Source organism: Rousettus aegyptiacus, unplaced genomic scaffold (assembly GCF_014176215.1).
Source record: "Rousettus aegyptiacus isolate mRouAeg1 unplaced genomic scaffold, mRouAeg1.p scaffold_m13_p_4, whole genome shotgun sequence".
NCBI classification, from domain to species: Eukaryota; Metazoa; Chordata; class Mammalia; order Chiroptera; family Pteropodidae; genus Rousettus; species Rousettus aegyptiacus.
Window position 1 is genome coordinate 72,529,177 of NW_023416307.1, and position 21,107 is coordinate 72,550,283.

Sequence of the window (21,107 nt, forward strand, 5' to 3'; positions counted from 1 at the left end):
ATCAGTTTGTCAATTTCCACAAAAAGACCTGCTGGAATTTTTATTAGGATGACATTGAGTTTACATATCATTTTTGGGGAAAATGACCTCCCTGTGATAGTCTCTTTTATCTATGAATGTGAACTCTCCCTTTATTTAAGAGTTTTAAAAAGTCTTTCTATAAAGTTTAAAACTGTTTTGCATATATTGAAAAATATTTTAGATGTATTTCCAAATACTTTACATGTTATTATTGTAAATGTAATTACTTTGCATTCTTGAAATAAACCTAATTTAGTGATTTTAAAAACAATCTGCTGTAATTTACTACTGGTGTGTTGATTTTTTATAGCCAGCTTCCATGTGTATTTGGTGAGATTTCTAGATATAGAGTAGTAACATCTGAGAGTTTTCTTTTTATAATTTATAAGATTTTATTTTATTGTCTTATTTTAATCTAATTGAAATGGCTAGATCCTACAGTATTAGTGGAAGCAATGATAACCTGATTTTTTATGTAACTCCTGTTTTCAGGAGATTTAGTTTAATATTTCCTCACTAAGAAGGATAGTTGTTTAATTTTAATTACCTTAAGAAAGTAATCTTATGTTCCTAGTTTTATAAAAATTATACTCAGGAATAGATGTTGAATATCAAATGCTTTTTCTGCATCTATTGTGAGCTTTCTCTTTTAAGCTATTAACATGGTAAATTTCATTTATAAATTAACTACGGTTAAAATGCCATGCATTCTTGAAATAAACCTAATTTAGTGATTTTAAAAACAATCTGCTGTAATTTCTTAGCTATTATTTAATTTAGAATTTTGTATCTATGTTTCTGAGTGACATCTGACTACAGTTATTACTTCTGCTGCTTTTCTATTTCAGTTAGGAGGTTATTCTAATCATATAGAATGCATTTCCAAGACTTTACTCTTTTTCTCAGTTCTTAGGAAATTTTTGCATATGTTCGACATAATGTTCCTTAAAGTTTGGTAAAATGACTTCTAAAACTACCTAAGTCAGAAGCTCTTAATTTTAGAACAATTTTTATCCATTGATTCGAGTATTAGTTAAATAACTATTATAACTATTAGTTAAAAAACTATTTAAAGAACTTTTCAAGTTATCTATTTATTTCTTCTGTCATATTTAGTAAATACTATTTTAAAGAAATTTTTATTTAGTTCATGCAAGATTTCATACTTATGTGTATAGAGTTGATCTTGGTAAACTCATCTTTTCAAACTACAATATTGGTTATTCTATTAGATTATTATTCTCATTAATTTTTAGTTTCTTCTTTCTTTTATTTTCATCAGTCTGTCTAAAGTTTTACATAATTGATTGATCTTTTAAACTTTAAGTTTTATTAATTTTCTCTATTGTATTTTTGTTTTCTATTTTCTTATATCTGCTCTTGCAATTATTTCCTTCCTTCTACTTCTCCTGGGTTTATTTTCTTTTTTTCCTCCCTTCTGTTAAATTCATAAGTTAGATACTTAGCTCATTAATTTTGGATTTTATTATTTTATAATATGGGAACTTGTTATATATTATCATTTATGAACTGCTTACACTGCATTGCATGCTTCTTGCCATGTAATATTTTCATTACCATTCAATTAGAAGTAAATTACTTTCCTCTTTGTTGAATGCTATTTTTATCCATTAATCGATTTTTCTTTTTAAAATACTATTTTATTGCGGTAATGTTTGTTTAGATTTATGTATATATTTACTATTTAATTTATTCATTTCTTGCATTCTATACTATCTTTTAAAAATTATTTTCCTTCCATACTGAAGCCCACACTTTTAGAAGGTCTTTTGGTGACAAACAATTTTTTTTTTTTTTTACTCTCTAAAAGTCTTTATTTTACCCTTTCTCATAGATGATTCTAGGTTGACAAGTGTTTGCTGTCAAAAATTTCAAGATAATTTTCTGCTTTCTGTTGTGCTGTCTACTTTAATTCTATCATTCCTTTGTCAATGATCTCTTCTATATATATAACTTTAAATTTGTTCCTTTTTTCTATCTCTTTTATATTCTGTAATTCTAATACTAAGTTTCTAGAAATGGGTTCATATTTTTCCTATTTAGTGAATTTATTGGTTCTAGAAAATCCACAGCCATTATTCATGTAAGTATTGCATGCATTCCATTCCTTTTATTTTTTCTTCTGTAGAATCCAGTTCGGTTTATGTTACGTTTTGTTATTATATCTTCCACATTTCTTTATTCTTCTTTTATATTTTCTTTTTTCTCTTTGTGCTGAGATTCTGAGCAATATTTTCAGATACATTTTCATGTATACTTAACTCTTTTTATTATTATTTATTATATAGGTATATGAAATATATGATTGTTTAACCCCCTTGCTGACTTTTTCCTTACAATAATTGTATTTCTTTTTCATTTTAGTTCTATTTCCCCTCAATCTTCCTATTCTTTTAGTCTCATCTCAATTTCAAGATTGCATTTGCTATTTTTTTAAACATTCTATTTATAAGCTATTCTATGTATGATTCTTTAACATATGCAGTCCTTGTGATTCTAAGTCTGTAGCTGATTGTTTCTGCTGACTCATTTATATCTTGCTTTTTCCTATGCTTGGTGTTCTTTGTGCTATTATTGTCTGATAATAATCCATGATCTGTGAGTCCTAAATTTTGAAAACTTCTCTCCAGAGAGGATTCACTTGTATGACTGTAAGTAGCGAGAGGTTGCTGTTGAAATGGTGCCACTTTAGTTTTTCTTGAGCATCCTGACTCCTCACAAGAGTCCTAGGATCTGTTCCCCTTCTTCGCTCATGACCTTACAATACCCTGAGCCATATAACGTTGCTTCCAGAGCACTGAGAAATCTACTCTTAGAGAGAACCCACTTACCAGATTGGCGGCTGTGTCGGCTGTCTTTCTCCTTTATGCTCAGATTTTTTTTTTTTTTTTGGACAGGTAAATATGGGTCCTTAAAATTCTCTCTTAGCTTTTGTGAGACCAAAATTAATATTAAGAGTTTGCCTTATCCATACTTACTTATTTTTGCAAAAAAAAAAAATCTTTAGGAATACTCACTCTGGCATCACTCTAAAAGCCAATAAGCTACTTTCTGCCAAGGCTATGTGACACAGTATTTTTTTCAATAAAAAATACAAAAGAAATCAAGAAGTTTAGAAGTACCAAATCATTCATTCATACAATCACTTATTCTTCAATTTTTATTGAATTATTACACTAAGTCTAGCAAAATCTAGTTGCTGGAGATACAAAAATACATCAGCTATGATCCAAGGGGACGCACAATCTAACATAGGAGACAAGCATGGGAACAGAAAGGTCTGCAGTAATTTACAATTTCCTCTTGTCCTTGTAAAATATGCTTTATTTAGTAATTGAAGTAAATGTTTAAAATGAAATAAAATTGCAATGAGAGACATATGGGGACTATAATTATTTAATATAAATTTGATCATGGACATACATTTTCTGAAATGTTTCTATTTTGAAATAATGAAATATTTTGTTTTAGATTCATTCCAAATGAACTATCTTGGGAAATAAATTTGTGAATCAAATGATTGCAACATTTAAAGACATTATAAACACCTATCTTTTGAATATTTAAAAAAGAAAATCAGTGAATGTGAGGTAAAAAATTGATTAATTTCCTGAATGATGAAAAATAATTCAAAGTTAAAATGGTATTAATAAAAATACATGAAGATGAAGATATTTTATAATCATAAAGGGCAAAAAATTGTAATGAGAGTTAATCATATTGTAAGCATTTTAAACCAAATAAAGCGCTATTTAAAATTTTAAAATATTATCCTTAGCAAGAATCCGAGTATTAACAGCATACATGTTAATACTCAATAGATATTTGTTGAATGGGAAGAGGAAAAAAGGAAGAGTAGGTGAGTGGGAAGGAAGAAGAGAAGGGTGAACTTGGTTTTCTTCTGCATGCTGTTTCATCTCCTCTTCCTCTCTTACTGCATACTCAAGTCTTAGTAAACTGTCTCTCACTTGAACTTGCTAACTTCCTCGAACTTCCTTTCTGTCTTGAGTTTTCACACAAGTATTCCCTTTGCCTGGAATGCTGCTGTCTTCCTGTTTTGCCACAGCTGTTAATATTAGATATCTCTCCATCGTGGGTTAGCACCTAAGCCAAAATAAAAATGTTTTATCTCTTTATTTAAAGTTGTATCCATAAAGGACTTTTATTATAGAGATTCATTTAATTATAAATTCTCATGTAACTTTAGAATGCAAATGAATCTTGGATTTAATTTTTAGGGGACAATATAGTGAGAAGGAATACACTCTGGATTTGCTGTCAGATAGCAAGCAAAAATGTGTAGCACAGGACCTGGCACATAGTGGATACTTAATATATTTTAGTTTCTTCCTTCTTGCCCTTCCTGTCTTTGTTCTTCACTTTTTCCTACATAAAAATGAAATGTCAAAACAAGGTAAGGTGTTAATTTTTAAGAATAAAAAGGAGTAGGTGTTTTAGAATTTTGCATTCTGCAATTATAATACTTGGGCCAAAAATTGGGTTCAAAATTTCTGACAATTAAGTGAAACTGAGAAATATATTTTATTTTTTGACTGCAAACTCTTTAATATTAACATTAGAAAATTAGATTTTTCATCATACAATACGTAAGTAAAAAAATATATAAGTGCTTTTAAAAATAACGTCTATTGAATAAATCAGCAGACGAGAATTTTAACTAATGTTTTTGAAGGCAGAATATAGGCATATTATTGAATTTCAACTGATTGGAATAATTTTTTTCAAGGGGCTTCTGTAATGTGTTGCAGACACTTTGTTTCTGATCATGTAATTTAACAAAGGGTTAGAAATCAGAGAGTGTAAATGAATGTGTCTGAAATATCCATTTCGTGATCTGCTACAAATAAATCCTTGAATAAATTTCCTATAGGTCCCAGATTTCATTCAATTCAAAGACCACTTTTTTAATAAGTTCCTCTAATAAAATCAAGAAAAATACTTCCCTTCAACAGACTTTGTCAAAAATCTGGTAGGATTTTTAGATCAAAGGATATATAGATAATCAAGTTGGTGACCATTACACAAAACTAGTTTGTTTGTCTTTGCCCTTTCACAAATTAATATCTTATCCTTAACATGTATCATGCCTGGGATAATTTGTACCCTTTTAAATAGTTTGTCTTCATTTTAATATTTGCCTTCAGCTGTATTTTCTTCTAAAAAAATTTATGAGCTTCAAGGTGTCAAAAAAACAGATAAGACAACATTACAAAACACCACTCACATCTGGAGGCTAATTAATATTGGATGATTATAATGAGACATATCCAGTATTGTTAAGAGAAATACAATGTGTTAAGTTAAAAACAAAGGAGTTGATAAATGCAGATGTTCAAATCAAGCTCACCTTGCCTTAGATTACAGATAATTACTCTTAATGACTATTTTAACTTTTTTCCTGTAATTTTTCAGTGACAGTAACATCATTATACACTGTTTGCTTCATGTTATAAGCATCAGTGTTTGCATGACAAACAGTGCTAACTAGAGAGAATTCTGTTACTTTTTTAGAGTAAAGGCACCTGGATTATTCTGTTTTTATCAGGATGACCTTTCTGTTCGAGATAAAGACAATAAGGAAATGCTTGTCAGGATACCTTAATACAAAATATAAAAGCTTAGAAATTCCCTCTAAATAATTGAAGGCAACCATTAGTAGCATAGCCAACCAGTCTCTTAATGGAGAGGCCATGAGGGACAATAGGCATGGAACCTCTTCGAAAAGTCTAAGGAACATTTGGTGGTTTATAATTGATTTTTCTGGGCAGATTTCCTTTTTTCAAATAGTAATTATATCAGTGCCATTAATAATGACTGTTGCAAGGGGCCTTGCTTTATTCTCCAAGGCAAGAATTATATTGGTCAGAGAAGCCTCATAATTATTTCTACTTATTTGAAGCAGAATACAGACTTAGTTTTTTCCCCCTCACTTGAGAATCTAAAACACTTAAGTCTTCCCTGAGGAATCCGGATAATAATCACAGAGCCGGGAAATGAAGCAGTTTACTACACATCACTTACTATACAGGAATAGGCTAAAAGAGTTTTGCTGCAATAGTTTAACTCCCAAACCATTTTTGAAGTAATTATTTTTTTTATCTAAATGTTAAAGGTCTGATGCCTTTCTTGAGGATGTTAAGCGTCTTTCTAAATTAAGAAAGTCAGCATTTTCTCAAAGAAATTGCTTTTTAAAGAGAAGTACTGATTAACAATTAGAAACAATGAGACAAATAGAGTGCAGAGGATTGTCTGGAGCATGGAAGTGCCTCAGGTTTTAGCTATGCCTTTATTAAGAAATTTATTTGACTATATTAGGTAATAATTACCCAGATACAAATTTCTTGAGAAATGGCTTATCTTGATTTAATGTTCTACAAACACACACACATACACTCATACTAATTTTTTGGCTAAATTTTCCACATTATGAGTTGATCTATTAATCTTCCAATGACTTCATATACAGCTATGGGCCACAACACTACTTGTGTTTAATACTTTAACTAATATTGATTTGAGAAAAGTTCAAACATTTTATTTTTTAACAACCTTGATTATTTACATAATATTAACTACTTTCTTATAAATTTTTACTAAGACTTTGTTGTTTCCAAGAGTGGCTCTACTGTTTTATAAAGCCAAGGCATTGTGCTTTCATGGGATCTGGTCCACTTTAACTATCACAAATTTTTAAGATCTTGCAAGAGTTAAAGCAACATGAATTCTTGGTTATAGCCAAATATAAGGCCAAAGATGTAAGTTTTTCTGTTTAACCTTCATAATGAGGAGTACGCATCAGATTTCTTGCTTAGAAATGTAATTAAATTTTTTAATTTACTTTTATTTTATAGACATAAAAATAACTACTTAGGCTATTTCAATGACATGACTGACTTTCTTGGAAAAAAAAGAGATCTGTTATGTGTGAAGTTAAAGTTTATATGTTGAATTTTGGAGAGCACAGTCCATCTTCCAGGGAAATTCTAAAAAAAAAAATAAAATGGCCTTATCATTGAACTATCTAGATTTTTTTTTTTAAATGGGAATCTCAGAATAAGTACATAGCATTTCTTCACAGATAATTTTTCTCTTGAAATCAAACTGAAGCACCACATATTCATCCAAGAACTGTGATATCATGGCTGCCTTCCAGGAGTGGCCTTAATGAGTCCCACCACTGCTAGTATTTGCTATGAAGTCCTCTCCCATATTATACCAGAATTGGTCTGTGTGACCAAAAGTATATGACAGAAGTGATAGCCTCTTCTAAGATAGATTATAAAAGACACTGTCTTTTTGGTCTTAAATGTGCACTCTCTTTTAGATGTGATCGGGCCCCATGATGAGATGAAGCTTCCTGCTAATAGTCACATGAGTGAATTTGAAATAAGACACCCCAACATCAGGTGAGCTTTCAGCTGATTGTAGCCCACAACAGCTTGTCTACAATCCCCTTGAAGACCTTGAGCCAGAACCACCCAATTGATCCACACCTAGATTCCCGATTCTCAGACACTTTATAAGAATACATATTCATGTTTTTAAGTTGTTAAATTTTGGGGTAACTCATTATGGAGCCACAGAAAACTAATATGTTTGATCTCTAGACCAGTATCTTTTCCTATAAAGGTAGTCTATATCTAACATCTTCCAATTGGTGATGCTTTCTAATTAGAAGTGATACAGAATATGAGAAGAGAACTGGCCTTGGATTCAGGACACCTTTATTGTGGTCTTGGCCAATATCACACAAGCCACAATTATTCTGTGTCTACCTTCCTAATATATACCAGAGTTAGATTAACTTGCTCTAGTGACCATTCATATTTTTAAATTCTCTAATTCTGAGAGGGTTCTCATGCTTTAAGTTTGGGAATCTCTTAGTAAGTGAAAACTTGTATTACCATAGTATTGCTTCTTTCCCATATATATCTATTTTCGTCAATGACTAATAGAGAGATGGCTATTGCAAAGATGGTAAATGAGGGAAAAGGGATGTTTGGCTATTGTATATCCTCTGCACAATCTACTTTGGCCTTTAAGGAGTATGAAGGGAGACAAAGAAGAAATAAGAACTGTGAGGGAAGACATGAAATAGTGAGCATATTAGAGTAATTTACCCCATCTAGAGAGTAATAAAATAGTAAAATCTGCCAAACTAAGTAGAACATCATGCTTTGTGAACTGTTCTCATACATAAAAAATTTTGTCATATAGAGAAGTGAGAATCCTGTATTCAAAAAAAAAAAAAAAAAACAATGCTGTCATCAACTTCTCTGATGTGTACTTGGAAAGTACAATAATAATGAAACTCTTTTCAATGGTTATGGACCATACTACTGGATATATATTTTTATAAGTCATCTGTATCTTATTTAATGTCAAATGTCTTACAGTTCATGAAATTCATATTTTAATAAATCTGTTGTGATTTCCAAATTTGAATGTTATGACATGTTTATATTAAAACTTCTGCAGTGACAATAAAATAAGATGATATCAGTTGGTTAATATTGATATGCATGCTAGTTTTTAAATGTAGGGATTGGTTCTGTTCTGTAGTTTACATATTAGTTACTGTCTTTTCACTTGTTTGACTTATTACCATGTCATATATAGAATAGAATAATTATTTTGATGAGCACGCTTGCATTTTGGGTATAATGCCATTCTGTTTGGGTAACAAAAATTTAGAGGACCTTTACTGAAGGGATTGGAACCCTCTTAAAACCAAAACTGGTACCAATATTAAAACTAATGCTGATTTTAGTAGATTATATGTATTGAAAGCTTATTCTTTCCAAGAAGTAAATGAAATAATTTACATTTAAAAGTCTCATTTAATCTATTCCTCATAATAGCTAATGCACTTGTTATCATTTCTCTCCTAATAGAAGAGGAAATTAAGAGTAAAACTAGTTGCCTATGGTCACACATCTAATTAGTATCAATGCCCGAATTCTAATTCAGATCTGTCAAAATCCACTAGAGTAGATAGACTATTACTTTCTTGATTCTCAAGGAGCTGCAAAGTAGTTTAAAAATAATATAATAAGGTCATTTTCAATTCAGTTGATGAAAATTGAAGCAAGAGGTTTAAGGGCTTTTCCACGGTCTCTAACTAGTTAGAGACAGAGTTGATAGAACTATTCAGTTCAGTTTTAATTCAATTGCATTATGATTTTAAATTATAGTACAATTCTTTGCTTATGTGTCCAATAGTAAATTAACTAACGAGTCACCAAAACTTAAATAAGGCACAGAAGAAACATGAAATAAACAATAGTGACTAGACTAAGAGTCTAGTCACTTTTAATGTTCTATCAATATCTAAGTATACTTTTATTACAGCTTCTTTTAAGTTTCCAGTAGGAAGTTAAAATCTAAGTGATAATCATGAAGTAGATAGATGTTTTTCAATTATCTAGCAGCTAATTTGTTTGTCTTAAAATGAGTTAATAGAGCTAAATGTTAGTTTTTTTTTTTTTTATAATTCAATTTAGGTATCATCGCCAAGATTTTGTTCTCTATCCTCACTCAAGATCGTAAATGTAGTGTCAAGAATTAGAAATGTGCAAACATTTTGGCTTCCAACTCATTTATATTTTTCTAATCGTTTCAACAAAATCAAATATTGGTGTTGCAGTAAATAAGGATTCTCTTGGTCCAAAAGAGCAGGTTTCCTAACTCTGGATACACTACAAATCTTGGATGTTAGACTTCCTCTCTGGTAGTGAAAAAATCTGCAAATTGACTCAGGCAGCCTATGCACAGAGCAGCTCACGTATTTCTTAAGGGAAATTTTTATGAAAAGATTGATTTTTCTTTATATTACAATATTTGGAAATTTACAGAGCCTAATAAAATCTGTGCTTAAAACACACAGTTTGAAAACAAATACACACTTTTCACAAGATTATTTATTGGAGTGAACTATTTCCAGGAAAGAAACCTCACCAATTCCCTGACTGTCTACCAAGAAAAGTTGCTACCCTTCCACACCCTCTATATGTCCATATTTCCTTTATTAGCATTTCCTACTAAATCCCTGTAGGAAAATGGAGCCGAATGATGCACTCTGCAAACAGTCATCTCACCTTTTATAAAAAATAGCTCAAGATAACTTTACATACTTTTTCACATAATTATAGGCTTCAAAATCCTCAGAAGAAACAAGTGCATCTTTGTTCAATTTATAAATTTTCTTATTAAGTGCCGGATGAAAGAGAGTAACAGTAGAGTATTGGAAGAGAATAAATTTAAGAATTGCTAATTATATTTGTATTTCTATGCCAAATAGTAATTGTTTAAAATAAGCAAAAATGTGGTTATATTTTTAACTGCATTTAAAATGAGAAAACCTTACATTTCTCCTTGGGGAGTATAACTCAGTCAACACTTTAATAAGGAGAAACTTACTAAGGGTTATAAAACATAATCTAGTTGCAGCTTTTACCTTGAAATTTATATTAGAAAATCTGGCAAGATTTACTTAAAGGCACTATATAGTAGTATTTACTCTTTCATTATTTTAATATAGGAAATTAGATGTCTGATTTGTATATTTTTGAAGGCTGACTGAATACAGTCTGAATCCATGGCAATGTTACATTTGAATAACTGGTGTCTGTATGTGAGATTTTTGTTTGATTTTCACCAAACTAGGTTGAAAATTTGGAGGAAGTTTAAATTTGTATCCTTGTTACTCCCTGGAAGAAATTTCATGAAGAAATGAAACTATAATAGAAAAATACTAATTTTGCCTATACTCCATAGCTACACTAATTCTTGGTAGGTATTATCCCAAATACTTTACCTAGAATAGTTTCTAATGCCTTCCTACCACCTTCTCCTACATAAAGAGATGTTTTGATCATCTAATAATTTGATATCTCAGATTCAATAATCTCTACTCTAAGCCATATGTTACATTGCATTATTTCTTCCAAACAGTAATTTTTAAGAGGAGGTAGAAATTTATGTGTTATTAGTAACTTTAAAATAGCCATATGTTATTATAAATATAAAGCTTGATTGTAAAATGTATAGATCTCCAGGCTATTGAAGAAATTACTCTTTCGTCCTTAAGTGTTTATGTATTTCTTGTAATTTTTTTATATCTCATATTTTCATTGGAAACATCAAATCTTTCATTCATTCATTACTCTTGATTATTTCTTATCACTTTGCATAGTAAGGCAAGACATAATAAAAAACAATGAGTTTCTGCAATCATGGAATCTCAGAACTGGCAAAACAACAGTTTATTTTAACCTCATCAACAAAAAGAGATAAAGACATGGAATTCAGGGAAGTAATGAAGAAGCAATTTAAGAAAGGCATAACTAGGAATAGAGAAGCAATTGATTATGACTTTAGGATGTGAAATTGAATTAAAATGTTGTAGAATTTATAGTTGATTGAAATAAGGTAGGTTGGCAGAAGTGTAATTGACATGCGGACTTACCTAATATTACATAAGAACATCAGGGCTAAAATTGCACTTCTGATGACTACATACCACTAAAAGAATCCCAGGCTATTTGAGCATGGTAAAGAAGGTATTGTTTTATTGTTCTTGGAAGCCAGAACATAAAGTTTAGATGTTCATTATGTTTATAACTTTAATTTAGTCTATAAATTTAGGTATATTCACAAATTTTGAATAAAGTATATTTAGAATCCTTTTACAAACTTTATTTTTCCCTCTTTTTTGGATGTAGCAAACCTTTGACATATCAAATCTAGCTTCTACAATTTTAAACAAATTAATTTTTTAAATCGAACAAAAGCTATTATAACTCTTATGAATTAGGACATACTTTAAAGATAGAGTAAGTAGTTAGTAAACACTTATAATTTTCAAATGCATGCAGACTTTATGCGTGGTGCAATAGAGTAAATATGTTTTTAGTTCCTTTCTATTTTGATACTTTCAAACCATACATATGCTGCTGTTGATGCAGAACTGGCACCAGCTCCAGGCTTGCTACCACAAGAATCTCTGCTCCAGGCACTGTGAAGACTCCCTGGGCTCACAAACCAGACTGGTTTCTACATAGTAGTTTTTGCTGCACGACATGGGAATTGGCCATGGAATCTCCATAATGAATGAGTATATCAGTAAATTCCCTTGCTCTCCATTTTCTATCAGGTAATGTTGTTTTAATTAGTACTGAATGCTTACATCCAATTTCTCTGTGTTGGACATTGCAACAAATAAGGTTATGAAAAGAACAAAAAAGGACACAAAATATTATTTACCAACTCAGGAATTTGCTTATTCCATTAGAAACACTCAATTATATCTGAAACTCACTTGGTCTTTTATTTACTGCATTTTGATCCAGATGAATATTTTAGGTTCTAATACCATACAAGTAATGTAACATCTACAGAGGTCCTGGTCACTTACAAAGGTGTTGCACTATTTAAGTTCACAAGCATGTTTAGAGGGTAGTGATTATTTTTTCTCTTTTCACATTTGATAAAGTAAGGTAATAAATAACCACGGACTCTGGAGACCTATAATTCAAAGCATGGTCTTTGGAGCAGCACTGCTGGCATTCCCTGGGTGCTTGTTTCAAGTGTAAATCCTCATCCCCCTTAACCCACACACAATCAACTGAATCATAACCTGCATTTCAACAAGGTCTTCATGTGATCCAGATGACCCATATGTCCTTTCCTCAATCACACTTTTCTTAGTTCCTGTATAATAACCACATTTAGGTGTACATGCAGGCTTACATTTAGGTTATAAAATGTACAAGCTAGATGGTCACAAGGGAAAGTGGATGCAGAGAATGAATGACGGAGATATGTTTCCATACCTAAATAGTAGAGGGAGGTAAGAGTAATACTCATGGAAATGAAGAGAAAATTATCTTCTTCCCTTGGGCAAACAACTAAGTGAAAGAAATACAGTTGGTTTTCTGTATCTGTAGGTTCTGCACCCATGGATTTGACCAACTGCAGATCAAAAATATTTTCTATAAAGTTATGTTATCGTTGATGTGTACTATGTAGTTAGGGCTATGAAGGTAGTGTCTCTTTTGAACATATACAGAATATTTTTCCTGTCATTATTCCTCAAACAATACAGTAAAGCAATTATTTATACAGCACTTACATTGTATTAAGCATTATAAGTAATCAAGAGATGACTTAATGTATAAGGGAGGTTGTGTGTAGGTTACATGCAAATACTATACCGTTTTATATAAGGGACTTCAACATCTGTGGATTTTGGTATCTGAAGAGGGCGTCCTGGAACCAATCACCCTAGGATACTGAAAGACAACTGTATAACAAAAGAAAATGAGGACGGCATATTGATCCTTTTATAAGGAAGGAAGGATTATTTTTTTATTCTTAAGTTGATTAGTTCTACAATAACTGCTTCACATATTTTTAATTCAATGAAGATTTACTAATTATATATCTTTTAGAAAAATAAGTGATATTTATTAAATTAAATTGTTATCTGGGGAAAAAAACTAACTCGAGAAAGTAGAATAAGAGAGGAGTAGAGGAAGAAAGAGACTTACTGTATAATGTTAGATACTGAGAAGTATGTGACTTTACTAAAGGACACCATGTATTCAACCTTATCTCAGAGGAGCTATTTTAAATCATTCCTGAGTGATGAAAATATTTCCCATAACACAAAGCTTTCTACAAATCTCATCACTTTTTTTAAACGACGCACTGCTCTCAGGACATGAAATTACATATTTTTTATATAAAACTCATAGATACCTTATTCTATAATCGGTGGACTAAGTGAAACAATGGCAATTTACATTAATTCAGTCTTTTATGTAGATAATTATTGACCACCTGGATATAAGAATGTCTACTTTCTCATGATGAGTTTTCTTGAACAAAATCTAAAAACTGCTGACTGTGGTAAAAATTAACAAGAGAACTTTAAGGAAAATACTTTACCATCCACATTGTCTATTTAAGTACTAGATATAAGAATAATGAAGTGTTATGGGGGATTCATGTTTGCAAAATGAGCTACCAGTTGGTAATTAGTGGAGCTGTACAACACCCTGGTGAGATAGGTATGTTTTATTGCTGACATTTTACAGATAGGAAATTGGCATTAGAGAATAATGAAGTGTTTGGCCTTAGGGAACTTAGAAAATCAGCATCAGCAAAAAGCACTGACTTTTCTGAGAAGTCTAATTGTGATGCAAGTACGAAGGCCAGTGTTAACAACCACTTACTGGCTGTGTAATTTTGGCAAAGTTTCTCAGCTTCCCTGTGCCTTAGTTTTCTCGTCTGTAAAATGAAAGAGTAATAGTATTTATCTCACATGGTTATTAGCACCGAATTATTTTATCAGTGCAAAACACTTAAAAGAATACCTGGAGTGTAATTGGCCAACTATTGTCTATGAATTATTACAGTGCCTTTCTGAACTCTGGGATTATGAAAGAGAACGTAAGAAATCCCTGCTCTCATGAGTTTATATTCTAGTTATTAACAGAATGTCCTCTCAGCTGATGGATACCCATGTAGCATCTTTCTTATAAACAGGTAGAAATAGGAAGTCCTGTATGTTTTCTTTTCCCTTTGTTTAATTTCTAGGGGTAATTTCACAGTGGCTGGTGACTTTTCTCAATTTCCTGTAATAAGCTCTTAATGAAGAGAGGACTTTACTAACTTCTATAGAATTTAATTGAAAGCAAACAGGTGTCTTAGGCATGGATTAGAGGTTGGGTTGGTGGGTAGTAAGTCAGGCGTGAGTGACAGGAGCCGAAGCCCAGCTCTATAACCATAGAAACTTCCCTTGAAGACCTTCCTTAAGGACCTCCCAGAAATACCTCCCTTTTAGGGTTATAAATTACCCCAAATTCTAGAGCACAAAGGCCATAAAAGCTGCTGGCTAAACCAACTACAAATGCATGGCAGAAATTACTGCCCCTAACTTCAACCTCATTATACCATCATTATAATCTCATGACTATGCCTGGAAGTTCATAAATCTAGTTATAACAGACTGAATTCTGGGTAAACACATACACAGTAGGCATTATATAGCAGCCAACTCTCAGTCAAGGTGACCTCACATACAGATCATCTAGGACCTCCCATCACAGCCCAAATGTAAACAAACCTTCCCATTTCTGCATTGTTATAGCACTCCTGGCTAGAAACCCGCCCTTCCTTTTAAGGTGTACTATCTTATCTCCTTATCTCCTAAATTCCACAGGGCTGCAGCCTTCCTTAGTGTGCCTGTCTCCTACTAAAATGTACTTTCAACAAATCTTACTTTGCCTAAATCTTGCCAATCTGTAATTTTTTTTTTTTTTTTTTTTTTTTTTTTTTTTTTTTACTGTGTAGGGAAGAAATGAGGGACAGCACACGATGCCACTGTCCACCATCCTCCTCCTCCTTTTCCCACACGCCGCTGGGGTGATGCCAAATTTCACACTGGCATCACCCCAGCGGTGACACGGTGACAAAGACAACAAAAATGATGTTGATTCTCCAGGGCTCACAAAATAGTGAGTCGGATACACAAAGAAATGACTCTAATTAAGATTGATTTTGATAAATACAATAAGAGAACAAAGAAGCAAGAGAAACAGTGCCATTGGTAAAGGAAAAAAAAGGAGAGGAAAAATTAAAAATATGAACAAAAAGAATAAAGAGAAGGGAAGAATAGAGGTGAGAGAAGGTTATGCTTGATATTCAGTTGGATTTTTGATATTATGTGACTGTAATAAGGTTTGAAATATTTCAAAGGTGGAGGCTGAGGGGTTGAGAAAGCAGATGATATCTAAATTCTGTTGAAATAGCTTTCTAAGCCCAAGATAGAGATATTCCTGTTAGGTAGGTAGTCAGACATGAGTGACGGGAACAAAGGAATGGAGGCCCAGCTCAGAGATCACCCAAAGAACACCCCATTGGTAGTTACAGGATCCCTTCTGCATTCCAGGAGACAAAGGATGCAAGGGTCATAACCCATAGTTGGTTTAATCCAGCCACAGACGATTGTGTAGAAGGTACTACCCTAACTTTCTCACAACCTTAACCTCATTATACCATCATTATAATAACATGTTTATGCCCAGAAGTTCATGAATCTATAATAGACTGAATTCTGGGTAAACACATACATAGTAGGCAGGGAGTTATATACCAGCCAACTGTCAATCAAAATGAACTCACATGTCAATCACCTAGGAATGCCTTTGTAACCACCTGTCAAGGCCCTAATATAATACAGACCTTCCCACTCCTGTGCTGTTACCGCCCTCTTTGCCGAGAACCCACTTCTCCCTTGGAGTGTATTCTGTCTTCTATCTTTTATCTTTTCACCTCCCAAATTCCACAGGGCTACAGCCTTCTTTAGTGTGGCCCATCTCCTTCTAAAATATACTTTCAATAAATCTTATTTTTTCTAAATCTTGCTAACCTGTAATTCTTTGCTGTGTTGGTGGAGAAGAACTGAGGAAAAATGTGAATTGCACTTCTGCACTGCAACCCCTGCCTCATGCTGCTAGGGTAATGCCTGAGTTTAAATCATGCCCAAACGATAACACTCCTACCTGGGGGGCCATGTCAGCAAACCAAAACTTGGATAACTTTCATGTCCTTGTAAATGTTTCACTTGACTAAAATCACGTTATATCTATTTAGCTAACCCCCCAAAGCCTCGCCAGCCCTGTGCTCTATATTTTTTTCCTTGTTCCTTGTTACCCCAAATAAGGTTGACTATACAGTCCCAAGCAATTACATATTTTCTATTTTTCGCTTCCTTTTTCCTTATTCTTTATCATATAAAAACTTCCTGCCTTTTCACCCAATTTTGCAGTTCTCCAAGAAGAGACTGTCCACTTTATGAAGTGTTAAATAAACTCTATTTAATCACCTAAATTGTCTTTATTTATAAAAATAGTTCTCTCGGCATAAGTAGGATCTCCTTTTGAAGAAAAGCATAGTTAGCATGTAAATATGAAATAGAAATTTTTTTTGGTAACTTATACTTAACTTTCTTGTTATTTTAAGTGACTTTTCATATTCAAAATGTATTCGATTGAGTTAAAAAAATGAAACACTTTGAGCATAAAAGAGAAAAGTATCCAAGAATTGAGGGAGTATAATTAGTTGAACGGAGACTATCTAATTTGTTATAACCAAAAGTGATATGTTTCTTCTCTATACCCATCTTACCTCTCACACACACACATGTATGTGCATGCACACGCACATGCACAGAGAGAGACATGAGAGAGAGACAATGACAGCAGGGTCTTACTTTTCATATATTATGATGTGAATAATACTGTTCCCTGCAGTAAGGTATTTTTGTTGTTGTTGTTCTCTGTTGCTATCTATTCATTTTTTTATTATTAAATTTATCAGGGTGACATTGGTTAGTAAAATTATATAGGTTTCAAGTGTGCAATTCTATAACATATCATCTGCATATTGCATTGTGTGTTCACCACCTAAAGTCAAATCTCTTTTCGTCACCATATATTTGACCCCCTTAACCCTTATCTACCTCTCCTCCCTATGTGTAAAAGTATTTTTTAAAACGTATGTGTTTATGTATTTAATTTCAGCAGCCACAAATGAAAAATATAGTTATTTAAGAGATGGAATAATTTATCTACATAACTGTATAAATACAAATGTATTAGCATTTAGAAACAGAACTGTCAAGATTACTTTTCGAAATCCTTATTTTCTAGATGAGAAAATAAGCTAAGAAGCTTAAGATCTGAGCCAAACTCAAACTTTTGAACACTCAGGCCAGTGTCTTCTAATATACATTCTCTGAGCAAAGATCACTGGTAACAGCAGTGTGTTGTTTGACCTCATCTACTTGTAGAAACTTCATATTCTAAATAGCTTAACTCATTTCCTGATTTACAAAATAATGCTCTCAATGCAGTGACAACTTAATAACACAGCATAAATTTCTCAGAGAATGATGTAAATATTGATTGTGAATTAATTATGGGTTAGCAATACAGTATAACTTTGAATAAAAGGAAATGGAAGATTTAAATGGCATAAATTAAAGACTGAGGCACCAATCTTAAATACTGAGTAGAATATGAATATTACAATGAGCAAAGAATTAAAATTCTTTCTCTGCCCTCTGTGCATTGAGGTACCTTAGTTGATGGTGTGCCATCAGATCCCCTAGGGATCACCTTTATCTATTTCTGCTCCCATCTCACAGCTTCTGAGTTCTGCTTTTAAAGGCTTGTACCTTCCACCTTCTTTAGAGACCTAAAATTGGGCTACTAGAGCCTCTATAGTGAACCAGAAGTGCCTATAATTTTTTTTTTTTTTTTTTTTTTGCATACCACATGTACATCTTCATTAAGTCCTGGAGCCAATGATTGATTGAAGTCAGACTATAGAAGCTCAGCTTCTTTGTTTTCATAGTGTAAACTTTGAGATGTAATTTAGATTCCAGAGCTCCCTTTGGTCACTCTGAGTTTGATTGGCATCTTCCTTCATAGTTCTACTTCCTCCATTCTCTTACCAGTTCTCCTGGAAACTTTCTTAGCTAATCACCTGCATGCAAATTCCTATCTTAGGGTCTGTTTTTGGACAGCTCTATCTAAGGCAACTACCAAAGCTATTTAGAATCCATCAATTCATCCATCCATTCATATTTATCTATATTGCTATCTCCTTCTCTCTTTCTTGCCTCCCCTCTACTCCACATTACACTTCACCCCAATAAGTGTTTTATAAAAATATGTTCTTGGAAAGAGAAACCAGGTTATAAATGCAGATATATAAAGTGTATAAATAGTTAAAATTTAAAGTCATATTTGGGAAAAGTTTTAATGTCAATCATTTTATGCTTTCTTTGAAAGGTTTGATATTTTAACATCTTTGATTGGTTGCCTTATACATTGGCGTATAAAAAGATAATGATTTTATTTAGTTTATTTAGTTTAATTCTCATGTTATTGTGTTCTGATTTTACATTATATTAGATGACAAATATTTCCCTAATATTTGCTTAAATGATGTTTAATACTAATTTAGTGCACTTTTATCTTTAAGTCTATTGATAATTAATTTTTATTTTCATTTTGTAAATGTGAAGTCTGAGACACAGGAAGATGATTTGACTTTTCCTGACCACAGCATAACAAAAGTCAGAATCAGAACATAAATTAGAAAGCTTTAATTTTCAACTCTATGTTTAATTCACTAACACTAGATCATTGCCATTTTCCTTACAAAATAAACTCCTTCAAAATATTATTTATTCCATCATTAAAACATGAATATTATGCCAATTACAATCTTTCAGAATCTTATAGATTTCTAAAATTTCAAATGGATGTATTTCCCTTTCTGTGACATCTGTATGATTTGTTCTTAATTGGAAATATTGCTGCTAATTAATCTTCAAACATATGAAGTAGAAGTGACTATAAAATAAAAGCAATTTACTATGTATAAAATTTAACTTTATAAAATACAGAGAAATATTTTCATTCTGAGAGTTGCTTATATGTGTCTGTGTACTTCTTTTTATGTAATCAGAATTTTTGAATACATGAAGACCTACTAAATTAGTGGACAAGAATATATGTATATTCTTGTAACAGTATGGTACCTGTTGTAACATTTGAAAGAATAGCCCAACAATATTTCTGAACATATGTTGGCCTAGCTAATTTGAAGAATCTGTAATCCAATTTAAACTCAGTAAATTTCTCCTCTCTTAGACTATGGATTTATCCATGTCAGGTAATGATAATGACAGCTTTCATTGACTACATAATGCTGCAATTACTAGAGTGTCAAAATGGATATAGCCACGCTATTGAGTTACCTCTCCCTTTTTCAAACTTTCATTTGCTCAGAAACAGTGGAATAAAAAAAGAGATTTCTGTTTCTCTTTTTATATTTCTTCAGAGGAGACCTAAATTTACTTATGATTTTTTCGCTTCTAGTGAATTACACAAATTCAAGAAGTTCTTTCTTATTGTAGTATACCACTGAAAATTATATATAATTATTACATTCAATTTTTTAAATTTAATGTTCCATTTATCAGTATTCCAGAGTTGTATTAGCACAATGAGACATACTGTCAAAACTGACTATGTGTTCTGCTGTTATATATATGGCAACATTATCACGATGCTGAGGAATTGGAGGAAAGGAAAGCATAAACACAGAGTGTGAAAACACTAAAGGTAAGTAAGTACATAATTCAGAAAAATATAGTAAATGAGAACAATTTTAAATTATGAAAATGGAAATTAAGGTAAATAATTGATTATTAACCAGATTTTTCTTGCTAGCTTCTTATAAAATAAAATAGCTGACTCGAATGTGAAGGAAAACGTTATTTTCGTTTATCCTTTAAATCATCCTTGACAAATTATAGTGGAATGTAACTTTAAACTCATTGGTAGAAATATGACCTATGCAAACTTGCTTTAGGTTATAGTAATTCCTTTTTACCATTTCTTCCCAAGTGAATTTAGAAACAATTCTGAGTCAACTAAACTGTTAGTTGAAGGAGTTACTACTTCTTACTATACAGTAAAACTCTTTAGAGTGAGTCATGACAGAGATGAACATCTTGTGTCTTCTACTTTAATTTGACATAAAAGAAGACAAATAAATTAAGAAATTATAAGCACTACAGTAAATTAGAGAGTATTCAAAGCAATAGTAGGTATGAGGATAGGGCAAAGAAGAACATGTTTTAAAATATAATAATATAATATAACATCATGCTTGGTATATACATATATACATATATATGTATATGTAATGTTTTAGGAAGCTCCAAATAAGACCTACTTTCTCATAGTACTTGATCTCGTAGTCCAGTATGGCTCCATTGGAAAAAGCAGGTGCTTGCCATGATAGGGCAATGCTATTTTGGGATGCCCAGTCCTTCCTTACCATACCTATCAGGGAAGGTGCTGAAAGGAAAGAAAATAACTAAGAATTAATTAGCAGGAATCATATTCCATAATCCTCCCTTTAATATTTTATCTTCCAAAGAAAAAACATTTCTGTTG

General features: G+C 31.9%; 1 protein-coding gene across 1 annotated transcript in view; it reads right to left on the bottom strand.

Annotated features, from left to right (window-relative positions):
* EPHA6 (EPH receptor A6) overlaps positions 1 to 21,107 on the bottom strand; it is a 795,422-nt gene that overhangs the window by 291,962 nt on the left and 482,353 nt on the right. The window contains 1 exon segment of the mRNA XM_036218922.1: positions 20,884 to 21,008. Within this exon segment, the coding sequence (XP_036074815.1) occupies positions 20,884 to 21,008 (125 nt within the window).